This window comes from Carlito syrichta, unplaced genomic scaffold, assembly GCF_000164805.1.
Source record: "Carlito syrichta isolate Samal-C Ts95f unplaced genomic scaffold, Tarsius_syrichta-2.0.1 Scaffold308004, whole genome shotgun sequence".
Classification (NCBI taxonomy): Eukaryota; Metazoa; Chordata; class Mammalia; order Primates; family Tarsiidae; genus Carlito; species Carlito syrichta.
Window position 1 is genome coordinate 117,299 of NW_007252100.1, and position 17,201 is coordinate 134,499.

A 17,201-nucleotide genomic window follows, 5' to 3' on the forward strand; every position below is an offset into this window, starting at 1 on the left:
TGTGGTAGTGCATGTCTGTAGTTCCAGCTACTTGGAAGGCTGAGGCGGAAGGATCGCCGGAGCCCAGCAAGTCGACGCTGCGGTGGCTGGGAGTGGCCACTGCACTCCAGTCTGGGTGACAGAGTGAGACTCCAACTCAAAAATAAAAAATAAAAAAATTTTAAAAATGAGCGAACAAATGGTAAAATGGCAAAATTTAATCAAGTTAAGCTGAGTGGAGAGGATAAAGGTGTTTGTTTAATTAAAGAATATGTGCCAGGCATGGTGGCTCACGCCTGCAACTCCAGTACTCTGGGAGGCTGAGGCAGGAGGACTGCTTAAACCCAAGGGTTTGAGACCAACCTGGGCAACATACTAAGACCCCCATCTCTACAAAAAAATTTAAAGATAGAAAAAGATAAAAATTAAAAAAATGTCAGGCATGGTGACACATGCTTATAATCTCAGCTACTCAGGTGGCTGAAGTGGGAGAATCTCGTGAGCCCAGAAGTTCAAGGCTACAGTGAGCCAAGAGAGTACCAAGCCCAGTGCCTGGGTGACAGAGTGAGACCCCAACTCAAAAAAAAAAAAAAGAGAGAGAGAATACATATATTCTATGTATACTATAGTGTATGCCTACTGTATACAAAGATTCTATATGTATATTCTACATAGAGTACACATTCTTTTATATACACAATGTATTTCATAAATTTAAAAATTCAGTGGCTTTAAATTCCCAGAGAAGTTAATCCAAAAAAGTTCATTTATTTCGCTTAAGAATATACAGCGATTCTCAAAACATCTTTGTCTAGGATGATGAAAGAAAATAAGTTTCTTACCTCAAATTCCATACAAGGATCTGGAGAGTCATCAGTGCAGTGAACAAATCTTTGGAGGGAAAAAAGGCAGCTGAGTCTTGTGCTTGGTCGTGTCAGCGGACACCCACATGCTATTTACTTAAATGTGAGTAATATTTTACTAAGAGCATCAGGAACACAAGGCAAATTCAAATTCAATGGACATTTATGAAACATTATCCAATACTATGCATTAACCTAGGCACCCTGGGATGTTATCTCCTCAAAACAATGTCATGAGCTATTTGTAATAGAGATATGTAATCTCCATCTCTCTATCAAAAGGCAAAGAAATGAATACCCAGAAAAACCCAAATTCAACGGCCATGCCAGAACCAGGATCCAGATTCTCAGTGGAGGTAGGTGTTCCGATCATGGGCTGGGCCACAGTCTGTCTCTTACCTAATGTTACTTCTGCCACTTGAAGCTACACAAAGTTAACCTAGTCCTTCTCCCACGTGCCACTTCCAAAAATATTTGATAGAACTCCTAGGCTGCCAGTGAGTATACCATTTCCTCCTCTGAAAGCCCTCAGCTTCACGAACAGTATTTTGTATCACTGATTAACCGTCTACCTATGCCAAAGACTGGGCCAGGCACTGGGAATGCTAACAGGACAGACACACCCTTGTCCTTCATTATCCTTTAGGAAGTTCGTCTGGTGGAGAAAGCTAACAAGTAGACAAAGAATTTCAAAATACTAGGGGAAATAAAAATCAAGCACTGTCAGCACCAAAGAGGAAATGATTAACAGTCTGCTGCGTGAGGGAGGGAGAGGGTGGGAGTCAAGAAGGGGTCCACGTTCAAGGCCATGGGCGATGTGCTTAGACAGGAGGGGAGTGAGAAATGTCACACAGCATTCCAAGAAGGACAGAAGCTCAGTACCTAGGAGCACAGACCACAAGGGGGGACTGCCAAAAGATGTAGAGTGACCAGATCCTCAGAGGCCTTGTGTACCCTCCTAGGGAGGCTGGACTTTATTATACAGATGACAAGAGCTACAAAGTTTCTACCTATGTGTGGGAGATACCTCCACTTTGGCTTTAAGAGTGTCACCAGGGCACAATGGTGTAGGGTGGTCTGGGGGAAAAGGCAGAGACCTGGGAGGCAGAGAGACCCAGCAGGTGCGTTGCACCAGTCTCGGTGAGAGATGAGGGTACGACTGAGGCAACGGGAGGGCAGAAGGCGGGCACAATGCAAAGATCTTTAGGAGGCCGGGTCTACACAGCCTGGTGACTGACCGAAAGGAAAGGGCAGAGCAGGGGAGCGGTCCAGCGACTTTGAGTGTCCGGCTGGAGGACTGGCAGGGCTGCTGGCCGTGCCATTCGCTAGGACAGAGGGAAAAGAAGGTGGCACGGGGTGGGGACAGACAGGAGGGAACGAACTGGAGCCTCATGGGAGAACCTCCTAGAGAGGTCCAGGAAGCACCTGGAGGGCAGGAAACCCAGCGGAGAGGGAGATCACGAAGACAAGCCCTTGGAGTAATAATCACCCGGGTGCAAGGACTAGTCAAGCAAGAGGAGTGATCACTTCACACAGCGACGAAATCCTGAGGGACACCAATAATGAAGAGTCGGCGAAGGAAAAGCAGTTCGAGACCCAGGCTAGAAAAACAGGTCCTGGAGAGGGACAAGAAAATGGGGTCCTCAACGTCAACAAAAGAGGGTTTCAACAAGGAAATGGCGAACTGACTCAATGCCACCAAAAACTAAGACCACGACTGTCCTCTGGATCTGGAGACTTCTGCCAGAGAGAACTTACAGTATTCCTGCAAAGGTGGCAACTGGACTGTCAAGAACCCAAGGCTGAAGGAGAGGTGAGAAAACAATGAAATACTCAGAGCAGCATGACTGGGAAAGCTGGAGAGACGGGACAGCCAGAGGAGAAGGCGACACTTGGGTGGCTGTCCTTAGTTTTAGTTTTATAGCCCTTAGGAAAGACAGAATCAGCAAAAGGGGAATGATGACATGGGAGAGGAAGGAAGGAGGGAAGATGGCCTGCACGGTGGATGACGTGCAGTGTCTCACTTACAACACATGTCACTTGCAGTCGGGAGCCATTAAAAGAGCAAGATACTTTTCACGACCTGGTAAGCCATTTACAAGTAAATCTGAGTTTGAAAAACTTTTTACTTTCCCTGAATATGTGACTAAGCTGGAATTCCCTGCAATCATTTATGATGGATACTACAAATAACAACAATTTCCGTTTACTTGTCTGGCTGAAATCCTGAGAAAACAGAACTTTTATTACCATTAATAACCAGGCACTGAATGATAAAATCTGCTTTGCAAAGAAAGTCATTCAAAGAGTATTTTTTTAAAAGCCAGTGGATTTTCTCAACATGAGTGAGCTTTAATTATTGAAAACTTACTGTGCACCGGGCACTGTATGAAGCATTTGGTATTTGACATCTCATTTAATCTTTGCAATAAACCTTTGAGAAAATGCTAGTATTAGCCACATTTATCACACAAGGATGCCGGGGTTCAGGAAGATGAGATAACAAGCAAGCAGGGGAAAGAGTGCGTTAAACCACAGGCCGTACTGCTTCTCTCAAGGATGGAGGTTGCAGGCTGTCATTAAAGCTCCCAGATTAAGTTGAAAAACAAAAAAGAAAAACAACACAAACACTGGCAGGATTTTAGGCTCAAGCAGTATCACTGCTAAAAAGGAGGAAAAGACACCTACCACTAACCAAATCCTATTTCCGTAATATAGGATGAATTTTCCAAAATACCAGTGTGTAAAGCACGTCGGTGCTATTTAAAATTAAAAAAAAATAAATTGTATGGAGACTGGGTGCAACAGCTCACACCTGTAATCCGAACACTTTGGGAGGTTGAAGCGGGAGGACTACGTGAGCTCAGGAGTTCAAGACCTTGTTTTGACAACAACAAATTTGTGTAGATATAGGGTCTTGCTATGGTGCTGAAGAGATCCTCCCACCTTGGCCACCCTAAGTGCTGGGATTATAGGTATGAATCACTGTGCCCAGCCACACTGGTGCTATTCTAAGACCTTATTTTTTTCTGGAAAGCAAAAATCCCTTGCTTCAAATCAAACTAATTAAAAAATACATTACCTCGAGGAGTTATCATCAAAAACTAGAAAACTAACTTTTAAAATATTTAAAATTTTTCTTAATAAAAGTTAATCATATAGGTTTTATGTTAACCAAAATTAAGGTCATGAGCTGTCAGATTAATAAAAATTAACATAGTTATATCAGGTGTGGTGGTTTATACCTGTAATCCTAGCACTTTGGGAGGCAGAGGTGAGAGGACTGTCTGAGCCGAGGTGCTCAAGACCAGCCTGGGCAACCTGGCGAGACCCTGCCTCCACAATAAATCAAAAAATTAGCCAGGCATGGTGGCATATACCTGTGGCTCCAGCCACTTGGAAGACTGAGGTTGAAGGATCGCCTGAGCCTGTTAAGTCCAGGTTGTGGTGGCCATGATCATGCCACTGCACTCCAGCCTGAGGGACAGAGTGAGACATCGACTCAAAAAAAGAAAAAAGAAAAAAAATTTCACCTAATTATTTTATCCTTTTTTTTTGAGTTGGTGCCTCTCACTCCGTCGCCCAGACTGGAGTGCAGTGGCACACTCCCAGCCACTGCAGCCTCGACCTGCTGGGCTCCGGTGATCCTTCTTCCTCAGCCTTCCAAGTAGCCAGAACTACAGGCATGTGCTACCACGCCTGGCTAATTTTTGATTTATTGTAGAGACAGTCTCGCCAAGTTGCCCAGGCGGGTCTCAGACCCCGCGGGCCCAAGCAATCCACTCGCCTTGGCCTCCCAAAACTCTGGGATTATAGGCTGAGTCACCGAGCCCGGCCCTATTTTATCTTTAGACAATCCACCCTTTCCCCCACAAGGATCAGTAGACTGGTAAGCATTTCACACGTTTCCAGAGCTCTCTGCTGTATATTTTCTATCATTTAAGAAAATTACATTTGGACACATATCCAGGACAGAGATAAGTGAAGTATTCTCAATTAGATAATCTAATGGAGGAGGAGAGGAGAATGTAAGAAAACAGTGGACCAGAGGTTAGAAAAATTAAAATCAGGATGCTGGGCTCTACATTGGCATCTAGATAAGTCAGTTAATTTCCCTGGCTGGCTCTTAACTGCCTCGGCAGTACATGGTACACAGAATCCACATCCACCCTTTGTTTGGACACATAGCCGGATAGAGACAAGTGAAATATTCTGGATTAGATAATCTGCATAAAAAAGAAAAGGAGAATGTTCTAGTGTATACAAGACTCTCCAGGAGAATTAACATGTGCTTCTCAAGTTCTTTATGCAAGCAGTTTTCGAGAGGACTTGTCAGGCCTCCATCCCTCTCTGTCTGTGTATTTGGTTAACCGCTTCCTGCACACTGAAGCTCAGAGTAGGTCAGAACTTCCAGAACACAGGTTTGAAAATCAGTATAGGGTTCGAATGTGATAGGTCAGTGTTTCAAAATAATCCCCAGAGGCTCCAATCCAAAGTCAGACTTATGTTTTGAAAAAGGTGATTCTGAGGAGTAGCCCCAGTTCTAAACCCATAAGAGGTTCTTGGGAAAAGAGCCAGGAGATGCCTGTGGGCTGAGGCCTCCTCAGTGAGTCTGTGCCATTCTTGGGGAAAGGAACAGGCAAATGCAAGGAGCAGCCAGGACCCCAAGCATGGCCTTCAGAGCAGCGGCCTCAGCTGGAAGTCAGGCCTTCTGAGACCCATCAAGGTTGCTGTGGCTTTCAGTACATTTTCAACTGCTAGAAGGTGGCTGTTTTGCATGAAAACTGCTGAATCTGTGGCTAAAAAAGATGGATCCAAAGAATCCTCTCCTTGGTGGTCTCCTTTAATAGGTTACTTAGTATAGCTATCTTCATTTCAAAAGATGCCCTAGCCTTTGTTTCCTAGCTTAACAGCCTAAACATTTTAATTACTAAAAAATGCCAATTATAGGAATGTCATTATGAAAATTCATTTTATCCTTAAAACATTTTCCCTCAACTTCCTTTTAATGTATTAAAAATCAAGACAGTATTATGAGGGATAAAAAAAATTGTGTGTAAAACAATTTTCCAAAAGAGAGAAAAATGTTCACAATGCAGTATACTTTAAAATTATGGAAGAAGCCACAAAATCATATACAATTCCATTGTTTAAAATAAATCTATACTTAAGAAACCAACACAATACATATCAAAATGTTAACAATGGTTCTTTTTACAGTAGTGACCGTTAATTTATCAACTGCTTAACTATATTTCTAACATTGTATTTATCATATCAAATAGATGTTCTTTTTTTTTTTTCTTTAAAAAAACTTTTTTGGGGCAACTCCCTCGGGTCCCCTCCCACTGTGGGAGCTTTTCAGTTCTTTCAATAAATCCTGCTTTCTTACTTAAAAAAAAATTTTTTTTTTTTTTTAAATATAGAAACAAGGTCTCATTATCTTATCCAGGCTGGTCTCAAACTCCTGGGCTCAAGCAATCCTCTTGCCTCAGCCTCCCAAAGTGTTGGGATTACAGACATAAGCGCCCAGCCAGATATTAGTTTTACTTTGAATTTTAACTCTGAGGAATTAGAAAATATATAAAGTACAAAATATACATGCATTGCTTTCATAAGAAGCCAATTCAAGCTTACTTTAAAACTTTGTATTTGAGCTTCCAATCAATCCATAGTTCATTATCGTGATAAAACTGAACTGTCTATCTTTTCTCAATTTAACTGTATCTAAAAGATACAAGGGAGAAGGAAAGAGAGAAATGACAAAGGGATTAGAATAAACAAAATAATATGGTGTTATCTTAATGGCTAATTTAATAACAGAACTACTACCATTTTAATTTTTGAAATGTGATTTTAACCATGGGGGTGCTACATTATTTATAAATCTGATGGGAATAATTTCTTACTAATATTTTATAAAGAATGAGGTAGATTAAGGTTCTATACTTGTTGCTAAACACTACAGAAAACCAAAAGGAGTGATTCCAAGACAGGGCTCTTCATTACCCAATTTTTAAAAACGCTTTTATGTACCTATACATTAGTAATTTCAACCCTTGGTAACTCCTAATATTGCTACCCTAAAACAGGTATATATTTTAATACACATTTGCATTTCACCATCCTATGACATGATTTTAAAACATTGATCGGTTTAACATGTTATTTCCAAAACTTAATTTAGTTTCAGAGGGTAGAAGTGAGAACAGATGTGGTCCAGAAGATGACTGTACAGGCCTTCTCCTACTGAGATGATTAACCAGATGGCCATGCACCTTCCTGGAAGCAGAGGAAAGTGCCGAGTCACTGAGGCAAGCCTGGATGTAAAGCTCAACAGTAACATCCAAAACGCTGAGGAGAATGCTGCATGTGGACATTCAGATTCTATTATTTTATTTATTTATTTTTTTGAGTCGTAGTCTCACACTGTCGCCCAGGCTGGAGTACAGTAGCATGCTCACGGCCACTGCAGCCTCAACCTGCTGGGCTCAGGCGATCTTTCTGCCTCAGCCTTCCAAGTAGCTGGAACTACAGGCATTCGCTACCACAACTGGCTTATTTTTAAATTTATTGTAGAGACGAGGTCTCATCAAGTTGCCCAGGCTGGTCTTGAACCCCTGGGCTCAGGCAATCCTTTCACCCTGGCCTCCCAAAGTGCTGGGATTACAGGCTTGAGCCACCGTACCTGGCCTGCAGATTCTATTTACATTCTGAGGAAGTAAGTTTAAAATAAAACAAACAAAAAACCTAACTTCTAAATTTCTTTCCTGGGTTAGGATTTTATTCTAATTCAGTAGGCATCTTTAATTGAAGTTTTCACCAAAGTACCAACAGAAGCCACTTATTTTCACCAAGTCAAAAGGAGGCCCCTATGTTGAATTCTAAGTTCATTATTCTTGGCAGAATAATTTTAGGTCCTCTAGCTAGCTATGAAAACTCTGGAAACAAACACAAAAGTAATCAAATAATAAATGTTACATAATCTACAATGTTAATTACAAACCAGAAGAATTCCCAGATATAACAGTAAAGATTTTATCTTGAAGGAAAAAAAAATCCCAAAGGTCTACTTTGATGAGAACTACTATAAAATTATGCCAGCATGTTTTAAAAATCAGCCAGGTAACAGAAATTTTGGAGAGTAATGTTCTAGAAACAAAATTTTTTAAAAAGGTTGAAATAAAAAAGGAAAAGAAAAAAAGATTCTGGTCCCAAACTAAAAGACCTATACTTAGTACTGATGACTAATAGGAATTTCATCTTTTTTTCTTTTATTTCTACCAAATCATTCCCTCGGCTTAAACAAGATTGAGTTTCCTGCCAGCCAAATGGTCTTAATATATAAATAGGAATATTTCTTATGCCCTAAACATGTCGAGACTGACATGCTTCTTTCTGTGGGTTTCATAACTGTAATCAACACATAGCTTCTTTCTGCTGTTCCAAATATTTCACACATTGAAAGAGAACAAATGTAGCACACTCAGTGATGAGGATGCATGCCTAGGACTCTGGGATGAGGAGAGCACGGGCAATCAGAAAAACAGGAAGCAGAGTATGGAAAATAAGATGTAACTGTGGTCTACGCTATTTTACAAGGAAAGAGAGAAAGAGGTGAGAAAGGATACGTACACAACACAATCATGCATCACTGAACGACAGGGATACGTTCTGAGAAATGTGTTGTCTGGCCATTTCAATGCTGCATCAACATCAGAGAATGCACCTATACAAGCCAGACGGGGCGGGGCATGGAACAACACAAAGGGTACCTGGTCCCAAACCAGGGAAAGTGAGGGCCAGCTGGAGGCCCAAACTGTATGCGGCCTACTTGTATAGTTAATCCTTACTTTATCCCACATCTCTATAATAAAATAAAAAATTTTAAAAAGAGATAAGGAAGAAATATTTATATCAAAAGACAGAATGGGAGGGAAAAAAAGATGGTCTAGCCTACCAGTACAGTAACGAACAGTGTCGGCAACCGTAACACAGTGGTAAGTATTTATGTACCTGATCATATCTAAATGTAGAAAAAGTAGAGTGAAAACATGGTATTATAATCTTATAGGACCACCATCACTGACTAAGACATCACTGTGTGGTACATGACCATATGTGTACTGTGATGGGTTGTACAATGATTAAGGAATATATTGCACAAGAAAAAGCTGGATGGAGGAGGAAATAAGAGCCTACTCTAGTGAAATGCTCAAGTTGACGATGACCCCATTTTGGGGGTCCAGGGGTGAAATTCTAGTGCTGGTACCGTGACTTATAGTTACCTACTCAACTGGTGTGAGTTCATTCTGATTTGGGCTAGTCAACATGGCAGGAGTGTGGAAAGAGACTCACAGTATTAGAATACCTTGAGAACCATCTTTATAAATTTACTCCAAACAATTTCAGTATCACCTAAATTCCCTGAGATCACAATTTTATCATTTTAAAAGTAATGAGAAAATGTCAATATTAAATCTGTAAGTGGCAGAGACAAAAGTCATTAATGTTCTAAAATGGCAGTAAGATCATACTAGGTATTAACCAGGGCACAATCCTCACTGATAAGCTTTTCTCAAAAGGTGGGAGGTCACAGCATTGCACCTCACAGTAAACAAGTCCTACCAACAAGAACACATTTTAAATCATGGGCAGAAGCAGAAAAGAAAAATTTAGAGCCGGGAAAAATTAAATGTCAAAGTTCTGGTGTTGGTTGGGCTCAGTGGCTCAGCCTGTAATCCCAGCTCTTTGGGAGGCCAAGGCGAGTGGATTGCCTGAGCCCGCAGGTTTGAGACCTACTCAGGCAACATGGCGAGACCTTGTTTCTACACAATAAATCAAAAATTAGCCAGTTGTGGCAGTGCGCGCCTGTAGTTCCAGCTACTTGGAAGGTTGAGGTAGAAGGATCACCTGAGCCCAGCAGGTCGAGGCTGCAGTGGCCGTGAGCGTGCTGCTGCACTCCAGCCTGTGTAATGAAGTGAGACTCTGACTCAAAAAAAAAAAGAAGTTCTGGTGTTGTAGCTTTTCTTGATGTTCAGAAAACAAAATAAGAGATTTACTACACAGGTTCCAGGTCTTCAGATTTTTACTGGGGGCGGTAAAAAAGGTAAAAGTAAAATGACACTGAACCAAGGGTGACTGGATGTGTTCATCAGAATTTGCATAGAATTTTTCTTCAAAAAAAAGATAAAATATACTATCTGACAATCTAAAGCAGAAAACCTGTCATCTAAAAACCACAAGGGACGAAGTTCTCCTTAGGTCTTCTTCACACACAAAATTCTACTGAAACTGTTTGCTAACTGAATTTTAGGTATCAGTTTTGTAATAATCTTAAGAAAAAAAGTCTAAAAATTACACTGAACATATAGCTGAGTTTAAATTACTAACAGAAGTGAAATCACCTGATTTCTAGTCAAATCTATTTTTCCTTAGTCATGAGCCATTCAGAAAAATATATATGGACTTCCTTTTTCGTTTACTCAGCTCTTTCTTCTAAGTGCCAATTGAATGTCAAGATTTTTTGCTTGCCCACTTGGCCAACTGAAGTGACAACCAATCAAATATTTAATGAACAGCCTGTGCTTAGCAAGTTTAATCACAAGAGAATGCTTACACTGGGGCAAATAATTCAGTACGCAAAATAACACAGATAGATTCTATCTTCATATTTCAACTCACTTTTTAAAGCTTCCTATTTACAGCAACCATTTGAGGAACAGGAAAAATAAAACGGGTACTTAATATTCTACAGCAACTTACAGCCAGGGCAGACACCACCGGTCACCTCCCTCCAGCTGTTCCCACCTTCAACCTAACAGAAACTCCGCCGATCAGATACCAGAAGCCTGTGTGCTCCATGGTTCCCTTCCTAACCCCATGGAAGCATATACTGATTAATCTAAGAAGATTGTTCACCACAAGAAGCACATGTGCTCCATGGCTGCCTCCCTAGTCCCAGGGACATGTGTGCTGATTAATCGAAGTAGACTGATCAGACACCGGAAACACGTGTGCTCCGTGGTTCCCTCCCTAGTCCCAGGAGCATGTGATGATTAATATACGCAGACTTCAAAACTGAAAGCCTGTATTCTCCGTGGTCCCGTCCCTCATCCCAGGGATGCATGTGCTGATTAATCTAAGTGGGTTGTTCAACACCAGAAACATATGTACTCCCTAGCCCCTTCCTCCTCCCAGGACACACATGTGATTAGCCTAAGCCGTCCTCAAGGCCCAGGCCTGGGCCAGCAGCATCAGTATCTCCTGGGCACAGGTTAGACCAGCTCTGCTCAGGCCCCCACTCCAGGCCTATGGAACTGGGGACTCTGGGGTGGGCCTCGCAACCTGTGTTCTGGCAAACCCTTCATCAGCCTGGGATGCACGCTCACATGGAGAACCCCTGGTCTAAACCAATGGCAATTCTTTTCCTCTTGCCAAATACAGGATTAGGCTGGTAACTTGGTGTGACCAATGAGGCCTGAGAGAGTTCTCCGGAACGCTTCCAGGAATGCTTTACTCGTTCACATAAAGAACAGAATGAGAGGAAATACACCCACCCCCGCATTTTTGGTTCTGACATTGTCATGTCTTCATGTGACAGATACTTGGGATGGCAGCAGCACTCTTTTAACCATTAGGTGACAAACTCAAAGACCACGCCAACAAGCCAAGGATAAAGGAGGGGCAAGACTGAAAGAGCCTAGGTTCCTGGGGACCTTGGTGGACCCAACAATCCTAAAAATACCCAATCTCCAGATTCCTTATTAAATAACATCTTTTTAAAAACCCATGTGTATAAGCTATTTCAGTTGGCCTTCTGTTAACTTGCAATCCTGACTGTAACATATTTGTTTCTTTAGTCAAGACTCAAACAAAATAAACAACATAATCTTATTCTTTTCATAATTTACACTATAGGTATATATAGTTTTGTATATGCTTTTATAATATTTTATAATTTTATATCTTACAATGTAATCATGTATTGTAATATTCAATAATATTGTAAGGAAAAGGTTAGATCACTGACACGATCCTGTCCAATCTCATGAGTAATACTCTTAGTTTAAGCATTTGAGGGCTCCTAGCAAGGCCTTTGTGACAAACGTTCACCTTTAAATGAGTTCCATCAATAAGGGAGTTTTATGTGATGGCAATATTTACTGTTATGCAACTGATTTGTCAATTGCTAAGCAACGACCCACAAATATTTCAAAAAAGGGCAACACATCAGTAGTGCCAGCTGAAAGGCTGAATGCTCAGTGCTCGGTGTTTGCGCCTGCCAACTCCCCATCATATGTAACAGGAGAAGGCTGGCGTTCTGTGGGTAAACTCTCTGAACCCAAGGCCTCAGACTCACTGGCTGACTTAATTTCTTCCCCATGCAAAAGTCAGAAGGTACAAAATGCAAAACAACTGACTGGTATTTCCACCATCCACTGGAACATCGGTTAAACTAAGACAAAAAGGGAGAGGTGAGCTGGTGGGGGGGGGCACAGATCATTAAACTACAAAGCAGATCTAAAAAACTACCATCCTGAGAATCACAAGTAATTGACAGTTGACTTGGAAAGGCAAAGGTGCCCTCGCACTCTCACTGCCACTACTACTAAAGGTACACAAAAATCCAAAGACAAGGTCTTGCTCTGTCACCTAGGTTGGGGTGCAGTGGTGTGATCATACCTCACTGCGGCCTTGAACTCCTAGCCTCAAGTGATCCTCCTACTTCAGCCTCCCAAAGTACCGGGATTACAAGTGTAAAGCACTGGGTCCAGCCAAGAATATTTTTAATATATTTCAAAGCTTCTTAAACACTAGATGTCAAAAAGCTTTACGATGGGAAAAAGAGACCAGGACTACCAATACCTAGCAACATCTGTGCCAACATGACCACAGAGGCTGACAACCAATGTCAGAACAACAGCAACACCCATATGGGTAAAATCCTCTTATAATAAATACAATACAAGGGAAGACCCAAAAACCTAGAATTATTTTTTGGAGGGCGGGCTCCTCGGAGTACAGGCTACCACCATAGGTAAGTGCTCTAGGAGTCTACTGGCATCATTGACTAGCTAGCATTGTTGAGAGAGGCTTGGCTCAGTTCCAGTGACTTTTTTTTTTTGGAGATTCTTTCAACATGTTTACCTCTTTCATGATGGGTGATTTACTCATATAACCTGTCTATACTGTGCTGAGTGTTCAGTAGTTTTGGACCAAAAACAGCATGACCCCTGTGCCCCACCCTTCCTATTCACCTGATCTCACCCTCAGGGGCTTTTTTTGTTTCCTTGGATGAAAAAGTCCTCAGAGGGAAACAATTTGCTGATGTGGAAGGGGTGAAACAAAAAACAGCAGAAGCACTAAAAGGTATCAGAGATGACAAGTTAAAAAATGTTTTGAGCAGTGGAAAAAGCTTCTTGATGGGTGTATTATATCAAACATAGTACTTTGAAGGTGACTGAAGTTTAAACACGTAAGAATACACAACTTTTTATAAATAAACTGCAGGTTTTTTGGATCCACCTTTATATAACCACACTCATTGGCTGTTTCTTTACTTCATTTCCTCTAATTAAGATAATACTAAAACCTTATGCCCAAGCTGCAGAGCTCAGATATCACAGGGGTGATGAATGACTGTTATGCAATGAGCCTGTTTATCTATGCCAGGCTCCACTTCAAAAAGAGGATTTGAGGCTGAAATGTGGTAAACTGGCAGCGCAAACTCAACGAGGTGGACAGGGAAATGATATGCTTACACAGTATTTCCATTCCTGTTCTCCTGGCTAGCTTCTAAATTTGGGGAGATCCTTTACTTTAAAGGCCAATTTAAAGATGAGGTGAAGTAAGAGAACTGGTCTGTTTAAGACAAGCTGGAAGGGGAGACTGGAAGAAGCACTGCCATCTGAAGACAGAACCAAGGCATGTAGGGAACATGGGCAGCTCCACAGGGCAGGTGTTCTGTCTACCAGCAATGCAGACAGCACAGTCAAGCTCTTTAGCTGCAGAGTAACTGGCAAAGGAGGAAAACAGCAATTCTACTTTTAGAAACTTACTCTAAGCAAAAAATTAGGGATGCGCACAAAGATGAGCTTGAGGATGTTCACTGCATACTGTAGAATGGGACCAGGAGTGGTGGCTCACGCCTGTCATCCCAGCACTTTGGGAGGCTGAGGCGAGAGGACTGCGTGAGCCCAGCGAATAGAGACGAGCCCGAGCAGCATGGCAAGACCTTATGCCTACAATCGATAAAAAAAAATTAGCCAGGTGTAGTGGCACATGCCAGTAATCCCAGCTTCTCAGGAGGTTGAGGCAGAAGGATAGTCTGAGCCCAGCAGGTGGAGGCTATGGTGGCCATGATTGTGCCACAGTACTGGGGGACAGAGTGAGACTCCAACTACCAAAAAAAAGACTGCAGAACAGAGGATTGGTCGAATATATTACACTGCAGCTATTCAGGGGCATACCAATAAGGTAATAAAAAATAATGATGAATCTATGTATTTAATGACATGCAAAGATGTCATCGCGTATTATACCTACATGATGTCACTACATTTATATTATACCTATGCATAGATAGAATTCAAAAAGTACATAGAATCAATTATGGTGAGATCACGGATTTTTTTCCATTTCCTGTTTTTGTTTAACTATAGTCTCTAATTTTGCTTTTCTATGATAAACATCTATCAGTTTTACCAGAAGAAAGAAAACTACTGAAATGTTTAATGGGCAGAGTACAGAAGGTTCTTGATATTTTGGGACATCCATTGTATAGCATTTACTGAAAAAGGAAAGGAACAGAGTACCCGGTCCTGTTCTACAGTCTTGCAGTGAAGAGGTCATTAACAGGTCATTTTAGTAACACAAAATAGCTTTGTTATGCAAAGTTGTTGTTTATAATAGTACTACAACCACTGGAACTTAACCTATAGAAAATCTACGTAAGTAAAATCTATGTAAGTACTCGAATCTATTGACATGAGAGAATAAGCGATACTTACGGTTGTGTGAAGTCACGAGTGATGAAGTCAGAACTCTTGAAAAGTAGAAAGATGTCACTGAGAGTCTTACATTTCAGAGAGCTATTCATCGCTATCCAGTATGCATCCTAAGGAATAAAGCACATGCTACTCAGTACAATTCCATACTCCATCTCTGCTGCTACGAATGCTCAGGCCTACAGACAAAATCAATCATGTACATCACTTCAAGGGCTTAAAGAAAAAAGCCAAGTAAATTTTAGCAGTCCTGTCAAACGTTAAATTACATTTCTCAACAACAAAGCACATCACCACTGCATCTGAGACACGCAGCTGTGAACACTGAGCTGCTGCGGTCCTCACATGTCGACCCGAGCCTGGGCACTTCCCCGTGTTTTTCTTACTGAGGATGGGAGAGGGACGAATGAGGTACCAGCAGTACTGACGCTTCAGCTACAAGATTAAGGTGGCAGAGAAATGGCCCGACCGGCTGCTTTCCAGGAAAAAAAAAGGTCGCTTCTGTCCCTCCTGTTTCTGGGGTTCGACAGCCAAACACCTGAACTTGGATGGCTAGGCGGGTAAACCCCAAGTCTCTCAAAGCTGGGAGAGAGGGAGGTGAGTTACTCTGAACCATCACAACTTTAAATGGCAAATGTCTCACACATATGAACAGATGACAGGACCATAAGCAGGCAAAGTAGGCACAAAACTTAGTGGAACTAAGACTAAAAATGGTAAGATAATTAAGTCATTTAAGAAACATATCTCCCCTACAGATACAGATACAGACACAGGGCAGTAATATAATGTTGAGAAAATTAATGATTGCAAAAAACCTATCATTCACACTATGTGGAAGAAAGCACTGGCACACAGTAGGCACTCAATAAATAACAAATAAAATGAACAATGGAATAATTTGAAATCACAAATAATCTACCCATCTTAAGTGGAAAGCCTCAACCCAGTTCAGGAGCAAGGAATAATTAAAAATAATGCTCATATACAGATGAAAGGTCGACTATGAGGAACTAGAAATGGTTCAATAACTTCTTTAGAGTAACTTCTTTATAATAACTTCTTTGTAATTCATCCCAATGAAAAAGATGGTGAAATTCCAGCGAAAGATGGTGTATTGAACACACAGATTTAACTCCACTGAACAGTATGTACATAGTAAGCCATGCAGCTGAACAAATAAGGCAATTATTAACCCAAGGGAAAACAAAATGCTGAGTGAGAAGGTGTAAGTAATCCAGTTGTGTACATAGTGTTTGCATAAATCACAGCAGTTGGAAATGCTGAATACTAATCTAACCAAAATTTGACTAGTTATCATGAAACTAGTGGAAGAGAACACAGAAGGGACAGGAGATGAAGGGGTAAGAAGTCATAATAAATACCTAAAATGGAAAAGTAAAAAAAAAACAACAAGAAGTAACGAAAGAATGTCCAAGAATATTTGAAAGCAGTTGCCTTTGGGGAGTAGGTGATGACGTGAAATAAGTGTCAGGACATGCTGATTGCTATAGCAAGCTTCTAGTTCTAGCTGAAACTGCTAACTCTCTATAATTTTTTTTTTTTGAGTTGGAGTCTCACTCTGTTGCCCAGGCTGGAGTGCAGTGGCATGCTCATGGGATCTGCTGGGCTGCAGAGATCCTTCTGCCTCAGTCTTCCAAGTAGCTGGAACTACAGGTGTGTGCTACCACGCCTGGCTAATTTTTTGTTTTTATTGTAGAGACAAAGTCTAGCCAAGTTGAGGTACAGTATAATTTTTAAGAGTAAACATAAACATTAGATTAATACAAGTTAGCATTCACTTGAGAATAAAAAAGAAAGGCATATGAGATGATTTTTGAAAATGCAAATAAGGCTAGGCATGGTGGCTCACACCTATAATCCCAGCACTTTGGGAGGCTGAGGCCCAGGAGTTCAAAACCAGCCTGGGCAACATAGGGAAACCTTGTCCTTTAAAAAAAAAAAAAAAAGGCAAGTAAATCTTTGATTCCTCAATTGAGCTATGCTGACATAAAATTATTTTCTATTATGCTAGAAAAAAACATTGATAATTTTCCCACAGGTCTTAACTTTCTCAAAAATCATGTAAAGGCAGTGTTAAAATAATAAGACACAATTTAAGAAATATCAGTTGATTTCTCTAACTGCACTATTTCTAGTCTGTAACATTTTTATTATTTTTCAACAGAGAAAAATTTCTCTGTTAAGCTGCATGGCTGAAGTTTTGAAAAGGGCCAAGTGTGAATTTCCTCAAAATTCTAGCACAATCATCAACACAAGTGGTTGAAACTATCTTCCACCAAAATATATAATATTTTTAGACCCAGGGAAGTATATAGCAAAATGAGGA

General features: G+C 41.0%; 1 protein-coding gene across 1 annotated transcript in view; it reads right to left on the minus strand.

The window, feature by feature from the left end:
* The window catches only part of CDC123 (cell division cycle 123), a 59,803-nt gene that overhangs the window by 20,175 nt on the left and 22,427 nt on the right, over window positions 1-17,201 (minus strand). The window contains exons 6-7 of the mRNA XM_008064761.1: window positions 14,855-14,961; window positions 822-870 (exon numbers count right to left, since the gene is read on the minus strand). Coding sequence (XP_008062952.1) covers window positions 822-870; window positions 14,855-14,961 — 156 coding nt within the window. The remainder of the gene's footprint in view (window positions 1-821; window positions 871-14,854; window positions 14,962-17,201) is intronic.